At 42.4% G+C, this 25229-nt stretch overlaps 1 protein-coding gene across 1 annotated transcript in view; it reads left to right on the top strand.

Annotated features, from left to right (window-relative positions):
* macrod2 (mono-ADP ribosylhydrolase 2) overlaps positions 1-25229 on the top strand; it is a 430410-nt gene that overhangs the window by 325591 nt on the left and 79590 nt on the right. Inside the window, exons 7-8 of the mRNA XM_030070312.1 lie at positions 3664-3694; positions 13877-13950. Of these exons, the coding sequence (XP_029926172.1) occupies positions 3664-3694; positions 13877-13950 (105 nt within the window). The remainder of the gene's footprint in view (positions 1-3663; positions 3695-13876; positions 13951-25229) is intronic.

The following is a 25229-nucleotide window of genomic DNA, read 5'->3' as shown; positions in this document are numbered from 1 at the left end:
GCAAGGACAAAAGGACTGCAGCTTTTCAGTGTGGATGTCGTCGTCAGTGATACTTTATAAAGAAAAATACATTTTCCCAGATCCACATCACTTTAATTAAAATTTTGCCCTGCAAATACCTGCAAATTATGACTAAAAAAACCTCTTTCTTATTGCTGTTGAAAAGGGTCTAAAGGTTAGACCCCCAATTGCTTGTTTGTGTAATTATAATCCTGGTGGACATGTGTTCAGGAACATACACTTAAATCTAGTAAATGAGTGTTTTTAGTCTCACAGTGAAATGATATGGCACAGATGCTGCCGGTTGTTTGTAAATGCAGTTTGACAGGGTCAGTGTGAAAAGAAAAAAAACAAAAACTGTTTGGTTTAATTTTGGTAGAGTGTGATTTTGCCATATGGGTGTTATTCTTTGATGAATCTATATAGTCTCTTGTTGTTCTATATTAATCCAGTTGTGTACTCGTAGTGGATTTTTTTTTCCTTTGTCATTTTATTATATTAATGTCGTGGCCACGCCTTTTGATGAATGCAGGAACTAAAGCACAAATTCAGCTGCTTTTGAAGACAAATGGGACCTTTGAAAAAAATCCTTTCTCTTTACTGTTTATTAATATACTTAAAAAGATGAATGTGAAATGGGGAAGCTTAGAGCTAGGCCTATGTATCATAATATATTTGCTCACAGAAGTAAAGAATAATGAAACTATTTTCAGCTATAAAGCCATGCTTGAAAAATATGTCTGCTGCAAAGTGCTACAAAGCAAGAACTATTACAGGGTGGTTACTTTTTATAATCTTTTTGGAAAAGACAGCCATAAATATATGTAGGTTTTCAGTCTTAAGTTAATGCAAGTATTTATTAAAAATTTATTCTGGTTTTCTGCATGTCTTTTTTTAGAATGTGGGTGCTGGTGCGGGTGTGTGCGTGCATGCGTGTTTGTGTGTCTCCCTGCATGTTGGTGGGTGGAGGGATGTTATTGATTTATGCTTGGCAAACATGTGACTCACCACTCACATAGTGATTTAACATAGAGTCTTGATAATTTTGATCAAATGCAGTGAATAGCCAACTGCTGTGTTGTTAAATGTTGCCACTGAGTCACAGCTGGCAGTTTCTGGCACCATTTCACAGTATGACACCTCTGAATTATTTCTATCTATCTATCTATCTATCTAAGTCTGTATCAGTCTGAATCTATCTATCCAGATAGATACAGACTGTCTGTCTATGTTTATAAAAGTTTTATAATATTACTTTCTATGGATAAGGTTTACTGTCACCTATTCACTCAGACGATGTCAAAGTTCATAGCACAAGGCTGTTTTTGCCCATGTTTTTCATTCTGACTGCACTCCCACGTGGCTGTGGTGTGAAGGTCAACTAAAACATCTCACTGAAGCAGAAGTACTGTTACCTTGCTAAATTTCTTCTTAAGTAGAAGTGAAATTACTGATGTGAAAATCCACATGAGTAAAAAGTAATAGCTGAAGTTATAGCTAATTTAAAATGGGGTCTGATTAAAAGTTGCTGCATTACTTTACAGAAAATAGGTCATTGTTGCATGTTATCTTTGTAATGCAACTCTAGAATGATGAGAGGTCAAGCTAGATTCTTTAAATTAGAAAAAAATGGAAATTACAAGATAAAGTGCACAAACAAAGCAACGTCGAAGAACTGTTCATGGTGCATAGTGTCAGTATACACACACAAAGTGAGGATTGTGGAGGCGACCACATCCTCTGATTACAGGAGGGCCATCCACCAGCCAGTCCCTAACATCTACAAACTGGCCCCGCAGTTCACCACTGACTTCTGTGTGGCCCTTTGCCTAGTATCGCTAAATTGTTTCTTACATTGGACAGCAGTTTTATAGCACCAGATCAACACAGTGACCAAATGTGTTATCTTCTCCCGAGCTAATTTTGCGTAAGGTGCTGTGTATTCACTCCAGGCGATTCTGCACCTCCCACGCAAGAACTTCAGCTTCCCGTTGGAAAAAGCTTTTGCGGTAGATCCACTTCAGGCTGTGCTCTCCATCAAGACATTGTGAATTTGGTAATGTTTTTTTTAACACTGCCAAGCATTGTCTCCACATCCTGTGTGCCCCCCATCACGTGTCACTGATTGCACTCACTTACATATTGGTACTTACTGTTAGCATACCCTTAACAACTCTGCATTTAAACGTGATTGCAAAGTCACAAACCGATGTTCATATTAGAATGTATACATTTGCACTTAGACTATAGCATCAAATAAGCACAGCAAGGTCGCACTTACAACATACTAAGTGGTGCTTTCATCAAAAAGCTTAAAGTGCACTCAAGAGAGTAAAACAATCATTTAAAAAAAGAATAAATGGCCTGAATGGTATAACAAAGAGTCATTTAAAAAAATAAAGAGGCTTAAAAAGCAAGAGCAAGGCCTAAGATGGCATAAAAAGTAAGCAACAAAAGACGATGGCATATATTGAAGATAAAAAATAATAATAACTACATGTAAATGATAGAGTGATGAAATAGGCGAAACTATTGGGACTCTATCCAAAATGATCAGAACCTGAGAACACTAATTAGAGGGAGTCCAGCTCAAGTCGTGCTCTTGATTCGGATAATGAGATAGAAACAAAGTTTCCTGGCTGATTTTAGTGGAATCCAAACATTTGATGTGTTAAATACCACGAGTCCTTGTGTTCCAGAAACATCAATGGAAAGGGAGGTCAGTGTGAGTCTGTCAGTTTGGGCTGTAGGCTGATGACCAGATCAATCCGCCTCATTATGATATTCATGGGCTGGAGACTACCAAGCAGAGATGCCTACCTATGGATCCATACAGGTGACATCCACTGTTCCCTTAGGCAAAGTCTGCCCGTTGGGGACATATTCAAATATGGCAACCAACTAATCAGCCATCGCATTTAATAGTGCAACATTACAGGGTATAATTCTGTTGAATCTCCTTTTTAACACAGCGGTGTGTTATCCTGATGTGTCTATCTAATGTGTGGATGAAATGTTTTTAAAGCCAGGATGGATTTGATTCATCTTTTGCTACAGGATAGCAGCCCAAAAAAGCGGGCTGGTGTGTGTATATGTGTGTGCCTCTGCATCTGTGCATGGTGGTGGCAATCATGATAGATGGCCCCAGAAAGAGAATCTATCCTGCATTAGTACTGCAGGGATTTCGGCAAATCGTACTGATACAAGTAACTCCTCTTAGAGAGGAAGAGCCAAACAGCAAAACTACAAAATAAGCATGTATAAAGTCTTCTACAGCATAGTGTAGATGTTATGTACCACTATGTACCACAGTTTCCCCTTCATTAAGTCCTCTGGCAATCGCGCAACATATTAGAGTTATTCGCACTGGAATGGTTCTCTGCCCTTGGCTGTTATTAGAGCTGGTTAAATAGGAATCATATGTACATTGTGGTAGTGTTTTGCTAAGCAGGTAATGAACAGAAAGGCAGCTTAGCATATTCCAATATTTTCCCAGGGTCGGGGAGAAAGGAGGATAAAAATGTTGTCTCAATTTTACTGCACATCCAACGTGCAGCGTTCACTTTCTCCTTGATGAATGGCAGAAGCTACTGTTGTCATGTCCCATCGGCTCAGTTTGTGTGAACACGCATCGACTAATGTTTTCTTTGTCTCTTTGTGCAGGCCTTCCCGTGTATATCCACAGGCATCTACGGTAAGATTATTCCCCATTACGATCTTGTTTCATTGACTTTCTCCATCTCCATTTTTTCCTGTTATAGAGTACTTTTACCATAACCACCTGCACAGTTTACCTCTGTATACACTGCTGCTATTCTTATGATAACTTCCTTACAATGTTTAGGCAAAAAACAAAGTTATGCTTGATGGGAGTAGACAAAATAGCCGACATACCGTTTGAAAAGTATTTTGTCTTCTAACATCTGGCCAGAACAACAGATGAAAAAAGCCAAACAGGCTAACTCTGGCTCATATAGAGTTTTTGCTGCTGATTAATGTGTACTGTCCCTAACAAATAAGCAAATAAATGAAATGAAATATGCTGAAGCTCTCCAAAAAGGATAGATGAGGCTTAGCAGTATTGTGCTAAACCAAAAAATGATGGTCCCACAACAGCATTTACATCCATTTTTATCTAAAAGGCACTAAGGCTCTTAGATGCATAATGTCCATGTACCTTGGTGTGAATAGCACAAAACCTAATGCACCCTCTTATGACAGGTTCTGATTCAAAGCGTGACATGCTGGCAAAGAGCAAGCAAGCTCATTCAACTTTTCCTCGCTGAGGAGAAGGTTTTATAAAATGCCAAGCTCGGAAGAAATCTTGGCGAATGACATTAGATGCAGGGACACTGCCATAGATTATAGGATGGAGTGAATTGATGCTCTTGGATCATGGCCTGTAATGTCTCACTAACTCTGCCAGTGAGTTTTATAAATAACCCCTCATGGTTAGTACAAACTATTTTGCATTTAGTGCCATGATTTCTTCCCTGAGTCCTGCTGAAGAATATTGAGTTTCTCTGTCATTCAGACATATCAAGTATACAAGTGCCTTACACTGAACTCACACATGCATATTACATGTAAATTATAAGGCTAAATTAAGATTTTGATTTTCATCGCTGATAATAAGGCAGCAGCAAAGTGACTCCATCACAACATTTGAAGCCACAGTAATACATAAATAATTTCAAAATACTAAATTGCAGATTATGTCTAGTGTAATGATGTTGCCATTGAGTTTTATAATAAATTTATCTTACTGTTGAACATAGTGGTGGATCTGTACAGGTATGGGCATTCTTCTCGTGGGAGACATTAAGTCCAGTGTTTGCTCTGCATGATCATATAATAGCCAAGGAATATGAGGTCGTTTTATGAGACCAGGTGCACCCTGTGGTGCAAACACAGTTCCTACATGATGTTCCCATATTCCAAAATGATAATGACCCCATATATACTGTTAAACAAATTCATAAACAGCACGGTATCATCAAACAGCCTCCTGGACCGTCCCTTCACAGTCCCTAGATCTAGAAATTGAACTGTTATAGGAAATTATAAAGTGTAAAATGTAAAGTGATTACTCAAGGAACCAGAGGTTTTCTTGGAAAGCAAATGTTTTTGTTTGTTTGTTTGTTTGTTTGTTTGTTTGTTTGTTTGTTTGTTTTACACATTGTTAGGTGTTTCTTTTGTATTGTTTTGTTGCCCCAACCCTAAACCACATGTGCCTTATTTATGTGCACTGAGCAATTGCTATTTAACTTAAGTACCTTTATAAAATTCCCCCAAAATCAGGCTTGTTATCATGTGATGCCCTGATCCTGTGTAACAGCATTAAAGCTTTTTTCCAGAAATGTTTTGAGTTGAGAAAATGTAACACTAAGTCTTGCATGCTGATTTGCACAAAACCCCAGTAAATTATGTTTCTTTTTAATGGAAGGTAATTTGAATTGGTTAACAAACTAATAACACCGGCACAGCCTGGAATAATAACAACAATGAATGTTTGGTTATGAATATTCCACGATGCCGTAAATCCATTTTCAAGATGGATATGTGGCATTTTCAAGTAAAAGCCTTGTGCTGCGGGAGCATAAAGGTACTATAGATGAAATACATGTGGGAAGGCGGGGGGCGCATTGTTTGTACTGTATGCTGCTGACAAGAGCACTGCTTATTGCTGTTCACTGTGTGCTGTGTTGCCAGTGGGAGCCCGTCATACCACTCCACCAGCAGCCCCTCACATCAAAGACTTGGGCTGTGCAGAGCCAAGCCTGCTGCAGAAGGGGGGAATTAAACAGCCTGTTCAATAAATAAACAGCTTAGCGCTTCCCATAACTGCATCTCCACAGAACAACATAGCTGATTAAGACTGAAGATCTTCACACAGCAGAGGGCAAATAGAGGAGGGACTTTCAAAGGAACTACAGTATAGTACAGTGCTGTGCTGTTACTCTCTGACTCCTCCCCAGAGCCCCCAGAGTACTGCCATGTTCTGAAAGGGGGCTTGCTCTCTTGTCAGGCATTTTGACATTTTCTGTACATTTTCGATAACCTTTAAGGTCAACTTCCATTTCAGCAATGTAAACAAAGGCTTCTTAGTGTGAACGGCGCATCGTCCCAATCTCTCTCTGTCTGTCTTTCTGCCTCTCCCTGTCTCTGTCTCTCCCTCTCTCTCTCGCTCTAGAACACACAAAGAGATAGTCATATTTTTTACTTTGAAAGTAGATACACACACACACACACACACACACACACACACAAATACACACAGATACTACACTTAAGTGCATGGATATATGCGCTTGTCCCATTTCCAGACTTGAATTGTAGTGGCAAAACAAATCCCGAGCCCCCAACGTTGTGACAGAGAGGAATCAGGGACAAGTTATCCAAGGCCTTTGTGGTGAGAAAAACAGATTTGTCAGGACAACTAATGCTAATTGACACTCTCTCTCACGCCTCCATATTCCAGGGGACTCAGTCACCACTGACAGATGATGGTGGAGCAGGGGGTAGGGCATAGCAGGGATGTGCAGGGGGTACCTTAGACGCTTGGGAAGAAAAATGAGGGCTCACACTGCGCTGACAGTCCAATCCCTCAGTTCGGCCCATTTGCCACAACAGAATTTCTGCACGGTTAGCGTGTCGGAGGTACCACCCATAAACAAACTGGTGTCCACCATGGGCCACGAGGTCACCCAGCATGATAGAGGTTATTAAGTGCTGCTCCTGTTTGCACATCAATCACAGCCATGTGACCCAGGTTTAAACGGATTATTCTTTCCAAGGAGGAGACACCTCTCAATGTCTTACAAGATCAGTGCCAATAGTCCAACTGCCGAGGCACAGAGAGGTCATTTCCTCTGTTTGTGTCTGTTTCTCTCCTCTCTTCCCGCTCATTTTTTCCTCTTACACTCCCGTTTACCTCTCATACATCTATTTTTCATACACAGACATACACACACACACATATGCACACATTGGAGACACATGCTCAAGGAGAGCCACATCAATAAGAAATCCCCTCTTACCTTGAAATGAAGCATTTCTACATGCAATATGTACAATTTAACAACTCCTTCTAGACCTTGTGGAGACCTCATTTTAGCTGGCGCTGAAAGAGCACTTTGAAACGGCCTTGTAATGAGCTGTACGTTTTAGGAGGCATCTGCTAAGATCAATCTTGGCAGAGCAGAGCGCCCACTGGCACAATACAAAGCCAAGGACAGGAACATTAAGTCTCATATTTACCTGACAGATTTGACTGCAAACATACATTTATAACCCTATCAAAGCAATCAGAGACCCTCAACATGGCGGTGCTGCTGCTTCTCTCGTGACAAATATGGACCTGTTTACTGCTCACCCTCCACCTTTGCCTCATCTGTCTCTGTGACAGATCTGAGGATTGTTGACAGAGGGGTTTTAACACTGGCTGGTGGTTGTGGGAGATATGTGGATGTAATCCACCCAAGCTCCACTGGTATGTCCACTCTGCCATTCCACTGTACTGTCCAGATCAAAGGTGTCAAGCAGCTAAGAGTTTTCACCCAGCCAGCGTCAGGCTCCTGCTCTCCCCATCCCTGCCCAGGATTAGGGGAGTGGAAGCCATTCATGGCACTTTATCTCTCCCCAGTGATGGCTAGCGGCTGGCTAGCAGCTGGCTTGCCTGAGATGCCCAGGCCTCTCCCCTTCTCTTAAATCCTGGGGTTTACTTCAGGGAGCTTAACCAAGCTGGGTTGGGAATTTCAAGGTACATACAGAACAACGTGCTGTATCAGTGGGTAGCAGAGTGTGTGCTCACAGGGAGCAGGAGCTTCCTAGCCCATTTAACACAGTCACACATAGTGCATTGTAGTCAACGCTAGCCTTATTCTACCATTTTCATGGATGATAAGCCAAATGTAAAAATACTTCCCACCCATAGGACAATAGATTTAGTGCTTTGAAAAACTTGGTTGAGCATTAAACTTTTGCATATCAGACGCTCTCCAGAATGTTTTTTAAAAAGTGAAATGTCAGGTGTTAATTTTAGCATGTAGGACAAAGCATGGCATCACCTATATGGAATGTTTCCAAGGAAGGTCATCATCCGTGGTACCAGACTGCTCTCTTTCTTTCTACCTCTTTTCCTGCCCGTCTTCCTCGCATAGCACCCTCCCATCCCTCTTTGTCTCTGTCTCCTTCTGTGGGCTGCAAAGTCGGTCATGGTCACAGCCCTGCCGTGTCCCAGTGTTGGTGTAGAGAGGAGCTCCAGGCCATTTGACACCCAGGCTTTGGCGTCTGGAGTCCTGGGGCGCTACTCTGTCCTCCACCCTGGGTCACCTCACCTCTCCTTTGGGCCCTGATGGGTGACAACCCTTTTCTCCCACCCTTTCCAGCTGAACACACTGCTTCCTTCATCTAGAACATTTTGTTTTGTTCTTCGCAGTTCCTTTCATGCTGCCAAAGCTATACAGTCAACTAATCTACTTTGTGCTACGATGTACTTCCATAACTCCCTCTGAACTGTGTCTTTTGGCATTTTTTTTATTACTTTCTTTCTGGAGGACAATAGTTGAAAATAAAATAAAATAAAGTTAAATAAAAAAAAACAGACATGCATATTTTGCCTCTATCACTCTTGCGGTGAAGGTGCAGTATATACATGTGATTCAGTGTGTTCATGTTTAAATGCCCTCAGCTACCAAAACCTGGTGTTTCAACAGTATTGAGGATGTTTCAGTGTGTGAGTCATTTGCTGTGCTGGGTGGTGGCTATCAAGATAAGGCTACCAGCCACAGCGCAGAGAGGTCACTCGAGCAAGGGCAGAGAGAAGTAAAAAATGAAAGAGGAATGAAGCTAAATGTGCAGCAAACAAGACACGTTCACAACACGGGTGAATTTTAAGCATTGTTTATGTTTTTGTTTTTAGTGCAGAATTTCTGTGTTTGCAGTTTGCTTCCTCAGTGCCTCTGGTGGCTTTACAGATGCCTGTTACCTGAGCCTCAGGCTAGATCCTGTTTGAAGGTAGACAGCTCATCAAGATGAGTGACGAGTGTTGAGGCATGAACTTGACCAACTGAGGGAGGGGAAAGAGAGGCTAACACTACACTTCAAGGTGAAAAGTTGAACGTTAAGGTTTTGAAAAGTTGACTTAGCATATGTTTAGCAGTTTGAGGCCATATACATCTATATAGAATTCAGTGTATTCAAGAATGCACTTGAATATCTAAATAACATCACCAGTTCATTTAAGTCAGGTGAATTTGACAGACTAAATGCCACTACTACGAGTTGTGAATGTGTCTATCTGTGTGGCTGCCCTGCGATGGACTGGTAACCTGTCCAGGGTGTTTCGCTGGGATGACCCATGACCCTAATGATGATTAGAAATTTGGAAAATGAATGAATGAATAAAATAACATCAGGCTCTCAATTTAAGCCCAAAACAAAACAAAATTGGTGTTATCTGCCGTATGTGCACACAACCTTCCTGCATATATATCTTAAGAATGGGAATGCATCGTATCACAAGCATTCAAGCAAGTATTCAGCTTGACTTCCTCCTACCTGCTGTATCAGATGATGCAGCTTCTTCTCACTCCTTCTGAGCAGAGAAAAACACCTTAGCTACACAAGTTTGTTTTGAAAGTTAGTTTTGTGAATTTAGGATACGAGAGAGTTGCCATGCTGGCAAAAGAGAGAACAGTAGGCTTGCTTGTTCTTAAAGCAAAAGAGAGACTACCCATCTATTATTTCTGTTATTATTCCTATGTTCTAGTTCAGTGGATATTTTTGAACCACAGAATCAAGACTTAGATTAGTCTGTGATGTTATGAGCAGACAAACCCTGGAGCTGTTTCATTATGAACGGGATAATGAATGTTTGTTTGAGTTTTTACACCCAGAATAGTTTTTTTTTTTTTTTTTTCCCCTCTCCCCCTTTGGATTTCTAGTTTTGAACCAGAATATGTGACCATATCCCTTGAAAATCACCCAGTCTCCTGTACTAGTAGTCATAAAAGTAGTTTTTCAGATTCTTCCAGAGAGGGGCCACAAACTCTGTCCTTTAGTTGCATCAGAGAGCCTGGGCCCTCTTTTTCTAGCTTTGGGTGAGAGATGCTCCTGTTAAGAAAGAGCCAATATGGTGAAGATCATAGGAATAAAATATATGAATTCTGTTTCGTGACAGATGTTCCTCTTGGAGTCACTCACAAGAGATATGTGGAGAAAATGTACTTTCCTTTGTAGAGGAAATTACACCTGATCATCTTTCTTTAACAAAACAATTCAGCATTTTGCACAAACTTAAGAGACTTAAGGGTTTAGCCGACTGAGGAGTTTTGTCCCACAGTTTTCTCAAGGCAGATTCAGCGATTATCTGACTTCATGCTTCTTGGTTATGGGTCTCAATTTGATGTGGTCACTGAACCCTTTAAGCAGTGCTGCAGTTGACATCAATGGATGTACGATGCAAATGTTATGTAAGCACTGTACCACTGTGACCCTCAGTTCACATGGCACGTGGGATAGTCTCTCTCTCTCTCTCTCTCTCTCTCTCTCTCTCCCTCTTTCCCCCCTCTCTCCCTCTCTCGCCCTCTCCCTCTCTCTCTCTCTCTCTCTCTCTCTGGATGCTGTGCTCTGTTTGGTGATGAAGTAGGGGAGCCTTCAGCAGAAATAACACTGCACCACCTGAGTCCTCATCAGCGGCGCTGCGCTGCACATATCCCATCAGTGCGCCTCACTAAGACAAATCTCCCTGAGCCGGCCATATTCCCAGCATAGCAGAGAGCCGAGCCAAGCAGTGCAGGGGCCCTGGAGGGCCCGCCATCGCTGCGCCTGATGCCAGCCCTCCACCTCCTGACAGATTAGCTTTCACTGAACCCTCCACACAGCAAATGGAGCAAAAGAGAATGAAAAGGAGGTGTTGAGGGGGAGAAGATATAGAAGTAAAACACCAAACTCTTCCTTTTGTGTGTACTGGAGCATTAAAAAGAGAGTCGGCTCACTCAATCCTTTTTTGAGCATCATTTTTTTTAGCATTTGTAAGTGGGCGGTCTTAACTGGGCTACCAACAGTGCTATTAGTCCTCTGGCCAAGAAAGGTGACTGAGGTGATGATGGTGGGATTTTATTGTATCTGTTTTGCAGCACATAAACATGCTTGGCCAGGCTCAAAGGGGAAAAGAAAGGAAAAGGGAGGGGAGGTGTAGCGAAGTAAAGGTAGGGGAATGTTGTGAAGGAGACAAATGATGAGAGAGAGCTGCCGATGCACTCGAACTGCTGCTGTTGACCTTGGGCCGTTCATGCTGCTGTCTAGCAGAGCTCTCCTGGCAGGCTGCCCCCAGCTTCACTGACCCCTTTTTCTAGCTTTCCATCTAGCTCTCCCCGTGTCTTCTGTCTCTTTTTCCTCTGTTTGTTTAAGTCGCTCACCTATTTTATTTAGCTCACCTCTTTTCACTTCTCTCTTTTTTCTCTCTCTTTCAGCTCTGCTATGATTAATAGGTATAGCACTCAAATCAATAATGCATTTGTAGAAACTGCACACTAAATAGATTAAATGTACTCAACATCATCCGCCCACTACTTTGGTCAGAACAGTCCTATTATTTATGATTAAGACCTGTTTACAGGCTAAAATTTAATGTCTTTCCAACCCGCCTCTTTTCACCTTTCTCTTAAGGTGGCGCAGAGGGAGCACATAGGTGGGCCCCTGCCTCCTGTAGTTATTTACTTATTTATTTTACATGTTTATTTGCTTGCTTCTCTCCCGTTGTGTGTGCTATTCCCAAACAGCTGTTCCTGTCCCCACAGATACATATCTCTCAGCTTTCTCCCCTTTTCACACATCTGTTTGCTTATGTACCCGATGTGTGAGTGAGCGCGTCGCTACACCTGCGTTTGTGCGGGAGCGGGTTCCAAAAGTGAAACATCAGCAGACAACGTGATGTTATTGAAAAGGGCAACTGTGTTTAGGAGACAGGTGGGATCAGGTGACCGGCAAACTCATTCGGCATGCTGGATCAGACACAGATCGAGCACGCAGCCCTCAGGGTGGTTTGAGAAGGGCAGTAGCTGTGAGCAGGGCCCTGTACTGTCTGCACTCACTGCCTAACAGAGCCATAGGGGCAGACTGGCTGTCATGCCAGCTGGTATGCAGCTCACATCCCTTTTCCACCCTGGGCTCATAGCAGAGCTCAGGGAGGGCTCAGCAATGCTTCAGCCGCTCTCCACTCCTCAGCGGAACTCAGCCACTGCTGTCAGAGACACAGGGAGGAAAAGGGGAAGGAGGAGGAAAAAAGAGAGAGCAAGAGAGACATCAGGTGGAGACAGACGGATGGGGGTGGTGGGGATAAAACTACATCTATCTCGACTGTCAAGGCCCTCAATCAGTGATTATTCAAGAAATGCTGTTGTTAAGACTTTGACAGCGGGTGGCCTGCGTGTGCAAGGTGAAAAAAAAATGAAGAAATGTAAGTGCCGATCTTTCTGGCTTTTCGTTTTTCTTTACATCTGACGCGAAGGGTTGAGGTCACTGCGGTGCTTGTAAGTCTGTTTCATAAGTCATAGTGTTATACTCATGGCGATGACCCAGGAAGAGGGAAATATTTGAGAATGTGACCCATGTAATAGGCAAGAGGTTACAACTGTAGGCATGGCCCTTGTAATGGTAGATGTGGGCTGAAATTGAGGTCTTGACCCCTGTCGTTAGAAAAAAGCCCATTGTCATTGTCTGTTCCAACCTGTGGTCTTGTATGGAGCTCATGGCTTAGAATATAATGTCTTGGCTGCAGAGTTGCTAGTTTGAATCCTGAACCCGGTCAATCACAAGTGGAAAAAGGAGAAGAGCTTTATTTGCCTCCTGGTCTTCACGTTCCAAAGCCTATATTAACATTGTGCCTGAAACTAGCTCTAGGGTTGCTGCGTAGGCTGACAAGTACAATGCCTCAGCCAAGTTTTGCAAGAGGCACAGAAGACCAACTGACTCAACTGTAATTGCTTAGAAATGAAGGCTGCTGAAATACTACTCTGTGATAGAGTAACAGATTGTCAGCGGTTCTGGTAATGGCAGATATACTCCAGTTGCAGCAAGGCTGGCCTGAGGGCTTTTATAGTCAATAGCTGACTATAAGTGTTGGGTCCTGTGAAGTTCTCTGTAGTGGCAGCAAATGATCTTGAGATCAGGATCCAACAGAGCCCTCCCTTTGGCTGACCTTATTAAAAATTAATCTACTCACAATCTGTGTGTTTGTGATCGATGCATTGTGTTAACCCATTAGTGGGGTTCCTGAGCTGACACAGCTGTTGCAATTCAAAAGGCAGTTAGCCACGTTGCTCCTTAGCCGCTTTGGTCAATATATCAGCACACATTCACTCTGGTGGTGTGTGGGTATTAAGAAAGAAGGGCAGTGTGAATGGTCACACAGTAAATGGATGTGTAAATCTCGCCACAGTGGCAAAACTGCCGTAATCAGTTACACTTGAGGTGGTAATGAGCAGAGGCCTGGTAATATATGTTGTAGAGCTATCATCTGCACTCTTTTACCTCCCAAAATGTGTGTGTGCATGTGTGTGTGTGTGTGTGTGTGTGTGTGTGTGTGTGTGCATGTGTGTGTGCATGCATATGCCTGTGTTTAATGTAGTCTACCCTGTAAGAAATTTCACCTTCTCTGTGAATCTGGCAGCACATCTACAGCATTTTATCAGACAGCTGGTCCCATCAGGGAAAGGCAGGCAGCCTGTGCAGTGTTCCATTGATTTAGGAGAAATGCTCTTACTTGCAGAGATATCAGTTTTTCTATCTGTCTGCCTGTCTGTTTGGGTCTCCCTCTGTATCTGCATGTTGGATACAACTAGTATTGACACTGTCTCTCTTTCTTTTCAAGGCTTTCCCAATGAGCCTGCAGCTGATATCGCTCTGAACACAGTAAAGAGCTGGATCGAAGAGAACCCTGATAAGGTAGGAAATGCCAGACTAATGTACGCTCACAACAGATGCTGTCAACTTGAAGCGACTTATCCATTTATGGAGATATTGTCTATCTCTCTCTTTCATTGGATCGTTCTAAGTGGAAATGATTGGACCGCCACAGAAACACAGAACACTAATTCTCATGTGTTTCTGCATCAGACAGACATCTTATCCACCTGCCTTGCTCGATCAGCCACTTGGTTTGTGATGTGCATGCACATCAAATTAAAAGCCAGTCCAAGACTAATCATGTCTTAAATGGTCTGTTGACTATGCTGGGGAGAGGACGTCTTGTTGTCTGTGCTGGGGGGTGGGGGGTGGGGGGAACTTAATGCTGCTAAACCCAAAAGAAAATAAATACGTCACATCAAATAATCTAAAATTGTTTTTTGAAATAAGATAAGCGGTAATTATGCCTTCCAATGACTGAGGACCTAAATAGTGTAGTAATACTCTAGTCATTTATGCTGGCTGATCTATTTTGCCATCACAGTTTATTTGATGAGAAACATCATAAATGCAGTTATTTAAACCGAAAGCCATGGCAAATTGTATTATCTGATAGTGACAAAGAGACAATCATCTTCAATCTTGGTTATTAGGTGAGTAGGAAAATAAAATCATCGTGTGAGATAATCCCAACAAATGAATATAATATATCAATATCCCCCTCATAAATAGATGTACTATGAGACTTTTTTTTTTTTTTTTTTTTGAGACTTAAAAATATGCTGCTGCAGTGTGATCTACACCACAGTCTCAACAGAGTGCCCAACATGACTACCTTATTATCTAGGGAGAGAAGAAAACATACAATTCTCCACTAGTTTAGACTTCCTTTTATCTGGCCTCCATGTCAGGTTAGCTCTGATGCTCACATAATGCTCTGAAGACAGAAACTGCTGTAATGTTTCATTCTGTACCTAGTGTGCCAATTCTGGATTGTGTGACTGTCTTGTAATGTGTCAACACTAATTAACCAGTGCAAATTCCATATAAACCTGTTGTAACTGGCAAATTAAAGTAAATGTAGACCTAATTCTAACAGTTACAGATTTGAGGTAGTCCTGTTAGGCATATGCAACAGTATCAGCATGTTCGGCATGCATCAAATTTATCAAATAGTCACCCTGTTTTGATATTTTTCAACCCAAAATATATGTCTTTATTAATGATTTAGAATGAAAGAATTCTGGCCTGTTGAAAGCGAGCTGTTTGAAGCTGGACAAAACATCCATCACTCTGTGATCCAGTGAGTGATGATAACCTTCAGGGGTCATCTCTGTTTACTACAACACTGTTTATATCTGTCACGGTGGATTGAGGTGCTTTATAAAGTTCTCAACTTGATGTGCTACAGCATCCTGGTGTTATGGTTGTTGCGAATGGGCAGCCAAATGTTATTTAGCTGCTGGATTGCTTTGCTGTTGATGTGTTATGGTGGTGTCACTTGTCCTTTGCCTGATGATTGCTGTAACATGTACTAGGGGAATCCATCAGCACTCTGGTGTTAAGAGGGTTTTATATAGCTTATTGCTGACTGTAAATAATGTGCTAATGTGTAAAGCTGACTTTTGTGGTTGTGTTGTTCCACTGCCAGGATTACTACGTGTTGTACGGAGGTTGTTCTGTTGCACAGAAGCGTCAAGTTTGTGATAAGTTGCCATGCATTGACAAACATTGATAGCTATCACGAATGTGGTTGCATCAAGTGGAAAATAATTCTTGTAGTGGAGCAGTAGTCTGTGGAGGCTTCCCTGAACACTGCTTGGCAAAGCTCCACAAGTGCAGGCAGTGGATGCTGAACTCAAACTACACCAAGAATGAGTAAGCTTTTAAGAAGATCAGAGAGAATCAAGTGATGCATTTTACCCAGAAGCACAGTAGTATTTTCCTTAGATTAGAAAGTCCTCCAATCAAACCACAGAACAACATGCACTGGAGCGGGAGGTCTTTTCTCCAATTTGCAGTCCATTCCCTGCTACTTTGGCTAATTCTGGTGGATACAGAGATAGTTTCTGAAATGGCTGCATGATGGAAAATATTTTCTGACATAACTAATTACCTCGGTATTGTTATCAGAGAGAAATGGTGGTTTCATGCAGAATTCAAAAAGGTATCTGATAGAATTTCATAATATATGTGTGCTAGAATGAAAAAGAGCTTCTTTGTGTTTTTGTATTGGCTGGATTAGCATCGGCTTGCACGTTAAATGTTGAGATTGATGCCTCCCTGCTTTGTCTGATATGTCTGTAAGTACAATTTATCACTGTTAGCATTTGCTCAATATGACACACTCGGTATCAACATGATTGATAACTGACACTCAACCTTCTCCGGCACCGCTGTGTGTACTCCATTGTGAATTTAGTGAAGCTTCTCCAGCAAGGCATTCTGAATGTGTAGTGCGGCTTTGTAGTACAGGATTGATCGTACAAGCTGTTGTACATGAACCGCTTATTGTTGACTCCTTCTTTGTTTTCTCATTTTTTCCTTTCAAGGGCAATCACAAAGGGATGAGGTGTCATAAGATATATCATCAAAAGGTTTGCTGAAGTTCAGTGGTGTTCTACAATAGCTCACATCAGAGATTACACATGGTCCATGCAGCCTCCTTAGAAAGAGGGAGAATGAGACGTTTGAAGCCCAGTTTATCATGCAAGGGACAATAGGACTAGATTGCCCTCCTCGCTCACCTCCAGCTCTGCACAGTCTGCCCCAAGGAGCCAGTGTTGTGGGCTTCCACAGAGACGAGTCATTTCAGGGCCATGATAAGGGTTCTGCTTTGGGGAAGATACTGCTCTATTGTGGCTGAATCTCAGTACAATAGCCTGGCCAAGGATCTAACACACTGGGGTGCCAGAGCACAGGCCACAGCTCCTTTTTTTAACCCCATTCTCACATGATTGCATTGTCTGTGTATGTGTTTGTGTAGGTGTATATGTGTATGAACGCGTGTACATGTGTGTGTATGTGTGTCTTTGTTATCCAGTTGAGATACTAGTGAATCTGGCAGGTTCTAGTTACACACCCTGCAACTCGATTTAGACTCTAATTGTCCACAGATTGAAGTGTGCACACACAATAGGGTCTGAGGGGACACTGTTAAGAGAGCTAATAGCAGAGTTTGTGTGTGAGTGTGTGTGTGCGTGTGTGTGTAGTGAGGTGGGTGTGGGGTGTATGCATGACAGAGAGAGGTATAGAAAAAAAAGACGACAGCAAGTGATTGATTAGCAGTGAGTTTATCTCCTGGGCCAGCACACTGTAGCCCTGATGCACTTTTCCGAACGCACAAAGGGCCCCAACGCCAGCGTGAAATTCACTCTGAAAAGCACCTAGAGTTCCATTGTGGGAGAATAAACAGCCACACTGTGGTCAGGGTGAACAGATCCTTTAATCCGGAGAGACTTGAGTGCAGCAATGATCCTTCAGATCACAATAGATGAAAGAATATGGGAGGGCAGCCTCTGTTTCCCTGAATCCTCCACAGGAATACATGAAATAGAATATGTGGGTATGTGTAAACAACAGACCAGAAGGCTCTAATCTCCTCAAAAATGCATAAGGGGTTGCAGGCACAGAGGCAGTGACAAGCCCAGCACAACCCGGCCAGTTCTCCATATGGTATTGGAGGACTTTCCTCCTGTTCACCGCACACTCTCTCTTCCACTCATCTGGCTTTGGTTTATTTCTCATTTTCAGATCTAATTTGGTTTAATTCAGGCTTACATAGGTTTAATCTGCAGATGAAAAATGTGGTGTGACACTTTATTTGGCTGCCACGGATGTGCTCTGGACGGCCAAGCTTTTTAATGAAGCGTTTCGAAGGCCCAGCAGCCCGGCATCACTGACACAGTCTGAACACTTGAGACAGATTGGGAGTCTGTAATAAGCTCTGCTGCAGTGCGCTGCTCAGGACAAAATTGATGTGTAGAGATTTCACCTTTCAACATCACTCTGGGTTGGGCTTTAGTATTAAGCACTCCACTGTGCCCATGACGCCCCCAAAGCAGGTGTTTACATCCTTTTTTTTCTGTTCTGTGAATTATCTTTTTTTTACGTTGGTAGCATTTGTCATTTAGGACACCCTGATAATAAATCCCATCTCAAGCCAGGGCTGGAGAATTACAGTCAATTGTGACAAATGTCAAGTGACTAATCGAAATAAATATGTGTTTTGTGTGATTGTGTTTTTCTGTGTGAGTGGAAATCAGTTGAGGAGGCTGTCTAGGTTTTGGCAGATGGAGCTATAACGTGACAGCAGGGAGGCGTTCATTGTCATTTGGCTGAATAAGATGGATGGCTGATGGTATCATGGCTATATTGTGTGCTTCACCTTTAGAGAATGTGAATTTGATTTTCTATATTGTGACAGGCTTTATCACACAGACATGTTAAACATACAGTAAACCCACATACATTATGTGCTACCTGTGCTGATTTATCACCTATATACACGGTGGTTATTAAACTGTAGAACACACAGAGAATTGCTGCATTGCCTCTTCATGGTGTTTTTTTTTTTTTTTTTTTTTTTTTTATTGTATAGTATCCAGTGAGAGGACTATGCCAACTTCTGCATCTGCAGCCGAGAGACACACAGATTTACTCTGCGCATGCCTCCTTGATGCTGATATGCCGCTGATGGTTTGTGCGACTGGCATGGTGTTCAAAGCCTGCAGTAGTCTTTTGAAGTCAGTGTCTCGCCCCCTTTGAATCGTTTGCTGTGACCGAGAGCATCAGGGCGATATTGGCCCGATCTGGAGCTCAGAGCATGACTAAACACTCAGCTGCACATCCGCATGCTATACCGTCTCGTGCAGATGGACACACACTTTGGCCGGAGACTTGAGAAACCTATGTCAAATGTTCTCTCCGTCAAGCACCTACAGACCTGGCTTCAGAAATGCGTGATGCTGACATGCAGGTGGGGAGTCTTTTTGAGTGCCTTATTAGTTTTGTCTGCCAGAGAATTATTTTTCTGGCACCAATTCTAATCCATGTAGTCTAATACATTAGTGGCAGCCATTTGGCCCAAGGCAGTAGAATCGGGATTTTATGGCTTTTATGATCTGAGCATTTTATTATCTGGCTCACCCTGGATGATATGATGTGTGCTCTTTGATTCCCCTGACCTCAGGTTGGTGTAGTTAAATACGACTAGTTTCAGCATTGAAATAGATTTAAGATGATGTGGAGACCCAATTTTTTGCACCGATACAAGAGAGAGTTATTCTTAATTTAAATGTTGTTTCACTCTTTGCACTTTCTGTAATCTGCTGAGAGAAAAAAGACAGTTTTGATTAAGCACAACTGCTGTCAAAGATAAAGAAAAGTTTATCATGTGCAGCAAACGCTACAGTATTTTTTTTAGCATTTATCTGAATGGTTTGATTGAACTCTTGCCTTAAGAGAGATATCCTCCCCGCATGAGTGGGAATTAAGCATATCATCTCTCTATCATGTCCAAAGACCAAGGTGTTGCTTTACTCCTGCTAACTATTGAAAGATCACTCCATTCTCTGATGTAAGGTGACTTTCTCTATTGTGAAAGGAATGAATGTGGAGTGATTTCTTACATCACTACTCAGACTGAAAAGAAATTCAAAATTTTCTGCACATAGAGCTGATTGCATCTGTCTCTCAGAGAGAGGTGAATAATTGAAAAGCTGTTGGTGATAAGTTACAGCACTCTCTCTAATATTGAAATAACACAGATTCTTTAAAGTAAAGCTTTAAATCTAATTGCTGTGGATGTTATTGAGGATCAGAGAGCATACAAACAAGTACCACACAGCATATGAAATGCCATGCATACTTTGGCTAAATAGGTAATACCGATTGCTGGTGCCTGCTTGAATCTCACAAATTTTGATGGTGAGAATAATTTTCATGTTGCATTGCTGCGGATTGAATCTCCCATATGAAGACGCTCTTGCACATGTGCACACAGCCCGCCAACAGGTACAGACCACCACTCACCAACACATGGACACTGAGATTTGATGCCCTCACAATTCAGCTTTCTCTATTCACACAGATACTGTAGTCCCACCTCCATGGCTACTGTATTGGAACAAGCTATCTTAATGACATGCTAATTGATTTAGTGTAGTGCAGATAGTGGTAGGCTGGCGCAGCGTGATAAAGCAGGAGTGGGTCGAGCTTTTGGTTCAGAAGAGGACAGGGGGCTCATCAAACCCAAGCCAGCTCATTCACTCTATTTGAACACAATTTTACACTGCACTGCCCCACAGTGAAGCATGGAGACCTTTACTGTAGAGGTGGTGTGTGGGGTGGGGGGGGTGGGGGGGGGGGGGGGGGGGGGGGGGGGGGGGGGGTTGATGGGTGTGTGGGTGTGTGTGCATTCAAGAGCATGCACAATGGCACAAAAGGGTGTGCGCAGTGTTTGCTTATTTAGTGAGTGTTTATGTAAGTACATGACCCAGTCAACTCATTTTAGGACAACAGCATGAGTTCAGACAAAACAACAAACAATCAGCCGTGTTGTCACCAGGACATTCATCACAGCTATTAATTATGTACTCTATCTATGGCCTGCAGAAGCAGATATGGGATGAAAAACATAATGACCACTCTACCATCCTCTCACTCACTCAAGCATATATTAAACCATAAAGCCTGGGACACAAAAATAACCTTGGAGTGCATCTCTGCTGTAATGAGCTGCTTATAGATGGGTATGGTAAAAGAAAACACTTGTACGCTAGTTTGGGGACTTAATATGATTAAATCCTACATAGTTGGCAAGTGTAGTCATAAGTAATATTTTGAGAGTCACCGTCAAATATTGCTGTTGGTTTTAGTTCTGTAAAGCAACAGCAAGTGCCTTGTTGAAAAGGGTACATGGATTGCAATGCCTTTGTGTCCTTCACCACTGTTGTCCAGTTAAAAATAGCCTCATAATCAGAGGTCTGACTTTATGACCATGTTAGTGTAGCAAATCCTTTATTGGTGGTACCACTGGATTCTGGAATGATATTCTCTGCAGTGACAGAAAAAAAGCACAGAGACATAGGCTGCATATCAATTTTGATATTACATTTCATCCTGGGGTAACAGCACTCTGCAACTCTTAGTGCAAGGTGAGTGGATCTATAATGTATCAGCAGTTAGTATAGCCAGCATTTAAAAGGCAGACTATATCTAAGCGCCAGCACTTAGAGTGCCCCCGCCCCACTCACACTCTGAACAACAAGCTTGTCGGCTGAGAAAAGTTGGCGACCACTGGACTTTTCACCGTCATCAGCCATCAAAACCCAGTCAGATTTCCATGCTGTCTTGTTTTGCTATCGATGTGGTTCTGCTTCGTGAACAATAATTCTGCCTGGCAAATGCAGGCAGAATTGTGGATGAGAAGCTGATTACAGCCATTTAAAGCTTCCTTGTCCTCTGCATCTTTTTTGAAAGAGTACAGGGATAAAAAGTCTCAAAAAGACTGCAATTCAATCCATACTTGGGTCGATCCTGAGCTCTGAAGTACAATGTTAAGTTTAAGTTATTATGTTAGTATGAAAAATGTTAATGGATTTTTTTTCAGTGTATCCGCCTTTTCTCTATTCTGTATTTTTTGATCAATGCAAATTAATTAGCTTTGTGAATTCATTAAAATGATATAGCATTAAGAAAGGCAATACCAAAGCATCAAAAACTACATGATTTTTCTTTTCAAAGATGTGTACCTTCACAAGACCACAACAGAGATGCAACTGGAGCCTCTCACACCTCCCACTATCTATCACAATAGTGTGTTCAGACTGCACGATGTGTGTTATTGTATGAGGAGCACATAGGCAGGACTTCCCCGGGCTACTGATGCTGTAGGGTAGAGGTTGAGTTCAGGGAGGAGACCACCGCAGTGATTACTGTAGCTGCAGTGGTGTGATTGCACAGACTCTGGCATGTGATTAGGGGGAATGGGCCGTATCTCTCACCATCTCAAAGGGGGATCAAATCAGCCTCAAAGCCTGGCTGCAGGCGATGGTACATTTGAAAGTCAGTGTTTTATTTCTACGCATAAATTACTTGATCAGGGCACTTTTTGCCCAAGGTTGTATCCAGAAATCACATTTTGCAGTGGCTAGAGGGGGCAAAAGAGTGTCTGCCTGTGTCAGGTCCTGCACATCCTAATAACGGACTTTATTTCTATGGGATACGATGGCTTGTAATTATAGTCGAAATGGCCACATGGAAACAGCTCTGCAACCATCTGTTGTCCGCTGTAACACTTAATATCCCTTAAAAATTACACCCTTATATCAACATAACTATATCATTGGTGTTGAATTTGGCCAAAGTGTCTGCACTATACAAACCATACTGGAAGCTGTTCAAGATGAGATCTCAGTGGTCATATTTCCAATGATGCCCAATTGATCTAACACACTACAAAAGGGAGTAAATTCTCTTCAAAGCTGCGGTAAAGGTTGAAGCTGTGGTCTGGCTTGAAGCATGCTGAGTTCTAAAGAACTTATCCTCCATGTACCGGGCCTTTTTTAAAGACCTCAGAGTGCTTTATGTTGAGCAGCAGAAGGATAAATGTTTAAAGCTCTGGGCCGGTGTGCATCATTACCAGGTGTGATCACGGCCACATCTGAGCCGGCCCGTCTCCCAGAGCCAGCACCTGCGAACTTTTCTATCTACCAAGGCTTTAATTGATGTGATTGTTTTACTACACCGCTGATTGATCTCCATGGTGCTGATTGACGGGGGCGTCTCTCTGTGGGCCACAGCGGGCAAACCCAGCACAGTAGGTACATGCTGTAACTCAACAGGGTTTCACTGAGGTCAGTTACATGGTACATGAGGGAGACAGATAGGGCAGGAGGCCGGCACTATGTCGAGTTTACAATGTTCAGATGGTTCGCAAGTTAAGGAGGGAGGCTCTTGCTAAAAAAATCATGTTCGAGGAGATTAAGATGATTGAAAAAAGAATTGTGGAGACTCAAAACCTAACTCTCGATTCTGCCTGCTGTATGAGAAGTTTCTAGACTTAATATTTCTCCCTGAATTGTAATATTAGCTGCACAAAGGAGGTAAGTTTGATGAAACTCAGTGTGAGTGTGACTTAGTCTAGAGACAGCTGAGGGTGTTTTCTGCACATTACTATGCAAATGCTAAATAATTAAGCAAAGCAGCTTAGTTTTTTCTGATGTTTATAGTGGCTGCGTATGTTAGCAACGTGACCCCAGTGTGAACCTTCATCAGAGCTGTCTCTTCGTTGTCTTCTGCAAGGTTCCTGGGCCACGCACTATCTGCTGGCCTGTTATTTCCACAGGCTGTCTGAGGTGATCAAGGGAGGGCAGCATTAATTGCTTGACCCTGGCAGGAAGGCAGGTGGTCTGGGGTGGGTTAACACCTGCCCGGGGAGAGGTCGCCCTCATCGTCTAGTTGCTCCAATCTCTTCTTTCCCTTCACCTTCAGCCACAGCAGAGCACCAGGAAGTTCCAGTCCATTCTCTCAAGGGGCGCCACAAAGTCACACCAGCCAAGAGCCCACCTTATTTTCCGAGCAGCAACCTCAAAGAGTAATAACATTCCATTTAAAATAATAGCCAGCATCAGAATTGGGCCTGCCTGTTTTCCATAAACCTATTTCACACAATGGTCCAATTCATATTACACAATGTCTCTCTCTATTACCCCGGCATAAACATTTTAGAAGGTGCTGTTCCAGGAAGGGCAGGGTTTGTCTGACTTATGGCTGATACATTCATCAAGCTCGTGCCAAGCCAATATCACACTGTCAGAAGGGAGCATGTGGCATTCTATCACCATGAGGGGCTGTGACAGAACAAGTCCTTTTCCATTACATTCTCTCAGGGCAATCTCTGATATTGCCTCTTTGCTCCTCTATAATGCTGTTTATTTCAATTGTTTGCACTAGTGGATCCCGTATTTCTGGGTCTCCCTTTCTGGATCCTAATCATTTTGAACCTAACTGAATTTGTGCATTGCTCGGACAGTAATGTATTGAATGGCGAGGAGCTGTTCCGTCGTTATTTTCTTAATGTCTGTGAGCTATACCGCTGTTGCTTTGTTTACTGTTTGGCCCATATTTCACAATGTGAAATATTCTAATGGGGTAGTAAACTACATTTCAATTTCAAATCGATAAAGTGGCCTACATAAATCCTGCACACTCACCTGACTTCTTATTACAGGGAGACTGCAATGCAGGGTTCTTGGCTCTTCAATCTCTAACTGCCTAAATTCCTCTTTTTCATTTAATAGGCTGAAAAAGGTTTCCCGCTCCTTACTCCAGACATATTAAAGGGAACAGTTGATGCTCGCAACCTTACCTCGCACTCTCTATTCCCTGTATTTCGCATTTTGTTATTCAGTGGAGGCTGTTAAGAAGCTGTCGTCCTGTAGAGTGGTCCCCAGTATGCTCCTGTGTTCTCCTCGCCTGGAGCACTGAATTACTATTTATGTGCTGAACTTTGACAGTAGACCAGAGTCTGTTCCTGCTCAACCAGCATAGCTAAGCAGTGATGCCATGAAGTTTTACTCGTCTGCTGCTTTTATGACTTCCTCATGGATGAGCAAGAGGTGGAGTGGAGTGTATAAAATCATACAGGTGGGCTGCTTGTCAGAGGTTGTGTCTTGCGAGAATTGCGCGCTGAAAGGAAGAGAACTATTTGATGCACGCTGCTAGTTACTCCCAATCCCATTTCAAGGCTTAGCTCATGTTTGATCCAATGTACTGTACAAGTTTGTCTCATCAACCAAAATAAATCAATGGTAATTGTGCCTACTTTTAATCACTGTTAACGGTCTCTCTTGAGTGCCAAAATGAAAATGTGCCTTCATGAAGTCATTGGATTTGATTTGTTCACAGTTATGGGATAAAAAGCAGCCCCACTCAGTAATATGAACACCACAGATAGTATTTCATAACAGCTTTGATGGACATCAAATCTAATCTGTAGGATACAGAGTCAAGGTATTCTGGCAACTCTGGTACGATTTTCTGTCATTTGATGCGCAAGAATTCTGCTCTTTCATCTCAAGAGGGCAAACCTCAAACAGAGCAGACAAGATTTTCTCAAAGAATAAGGTTGTACTGCAGACATTCTCTCACCAGCTGGAACTCTATTGATCACCTCTCATATCTGTCTGGCTACGGCAAAGGGATTTTTTTCATGCTAGTATTTTTGCCAGTTTGTCCTAACTTGTGAAAGTAAATGTTAAAATTTGAATGTAGATTCCTCTTTCCTTGCCTCTTTCCTGTTACAACTTTTTGCG

This window comes from Myripristis murdjan, chromosome 15 (assembly GCF_902150065.1).
Source record: "Myripristis murdjan chromosome 15, fMyrMur1.1, whole genome shotgun sequence".
NCBI classification, from domain to species: domain Eukaryota; kingdom Metazoa; phylum Chordata; class Actinopteri; order Holocentriformes; family Holocentridae; genus Myripristis; species Myripristis murdjan.
Note: the sequence above shows the minus strand (reverse complement) of the source record. Positions and strands in the feature narration are given on the sequence as shown.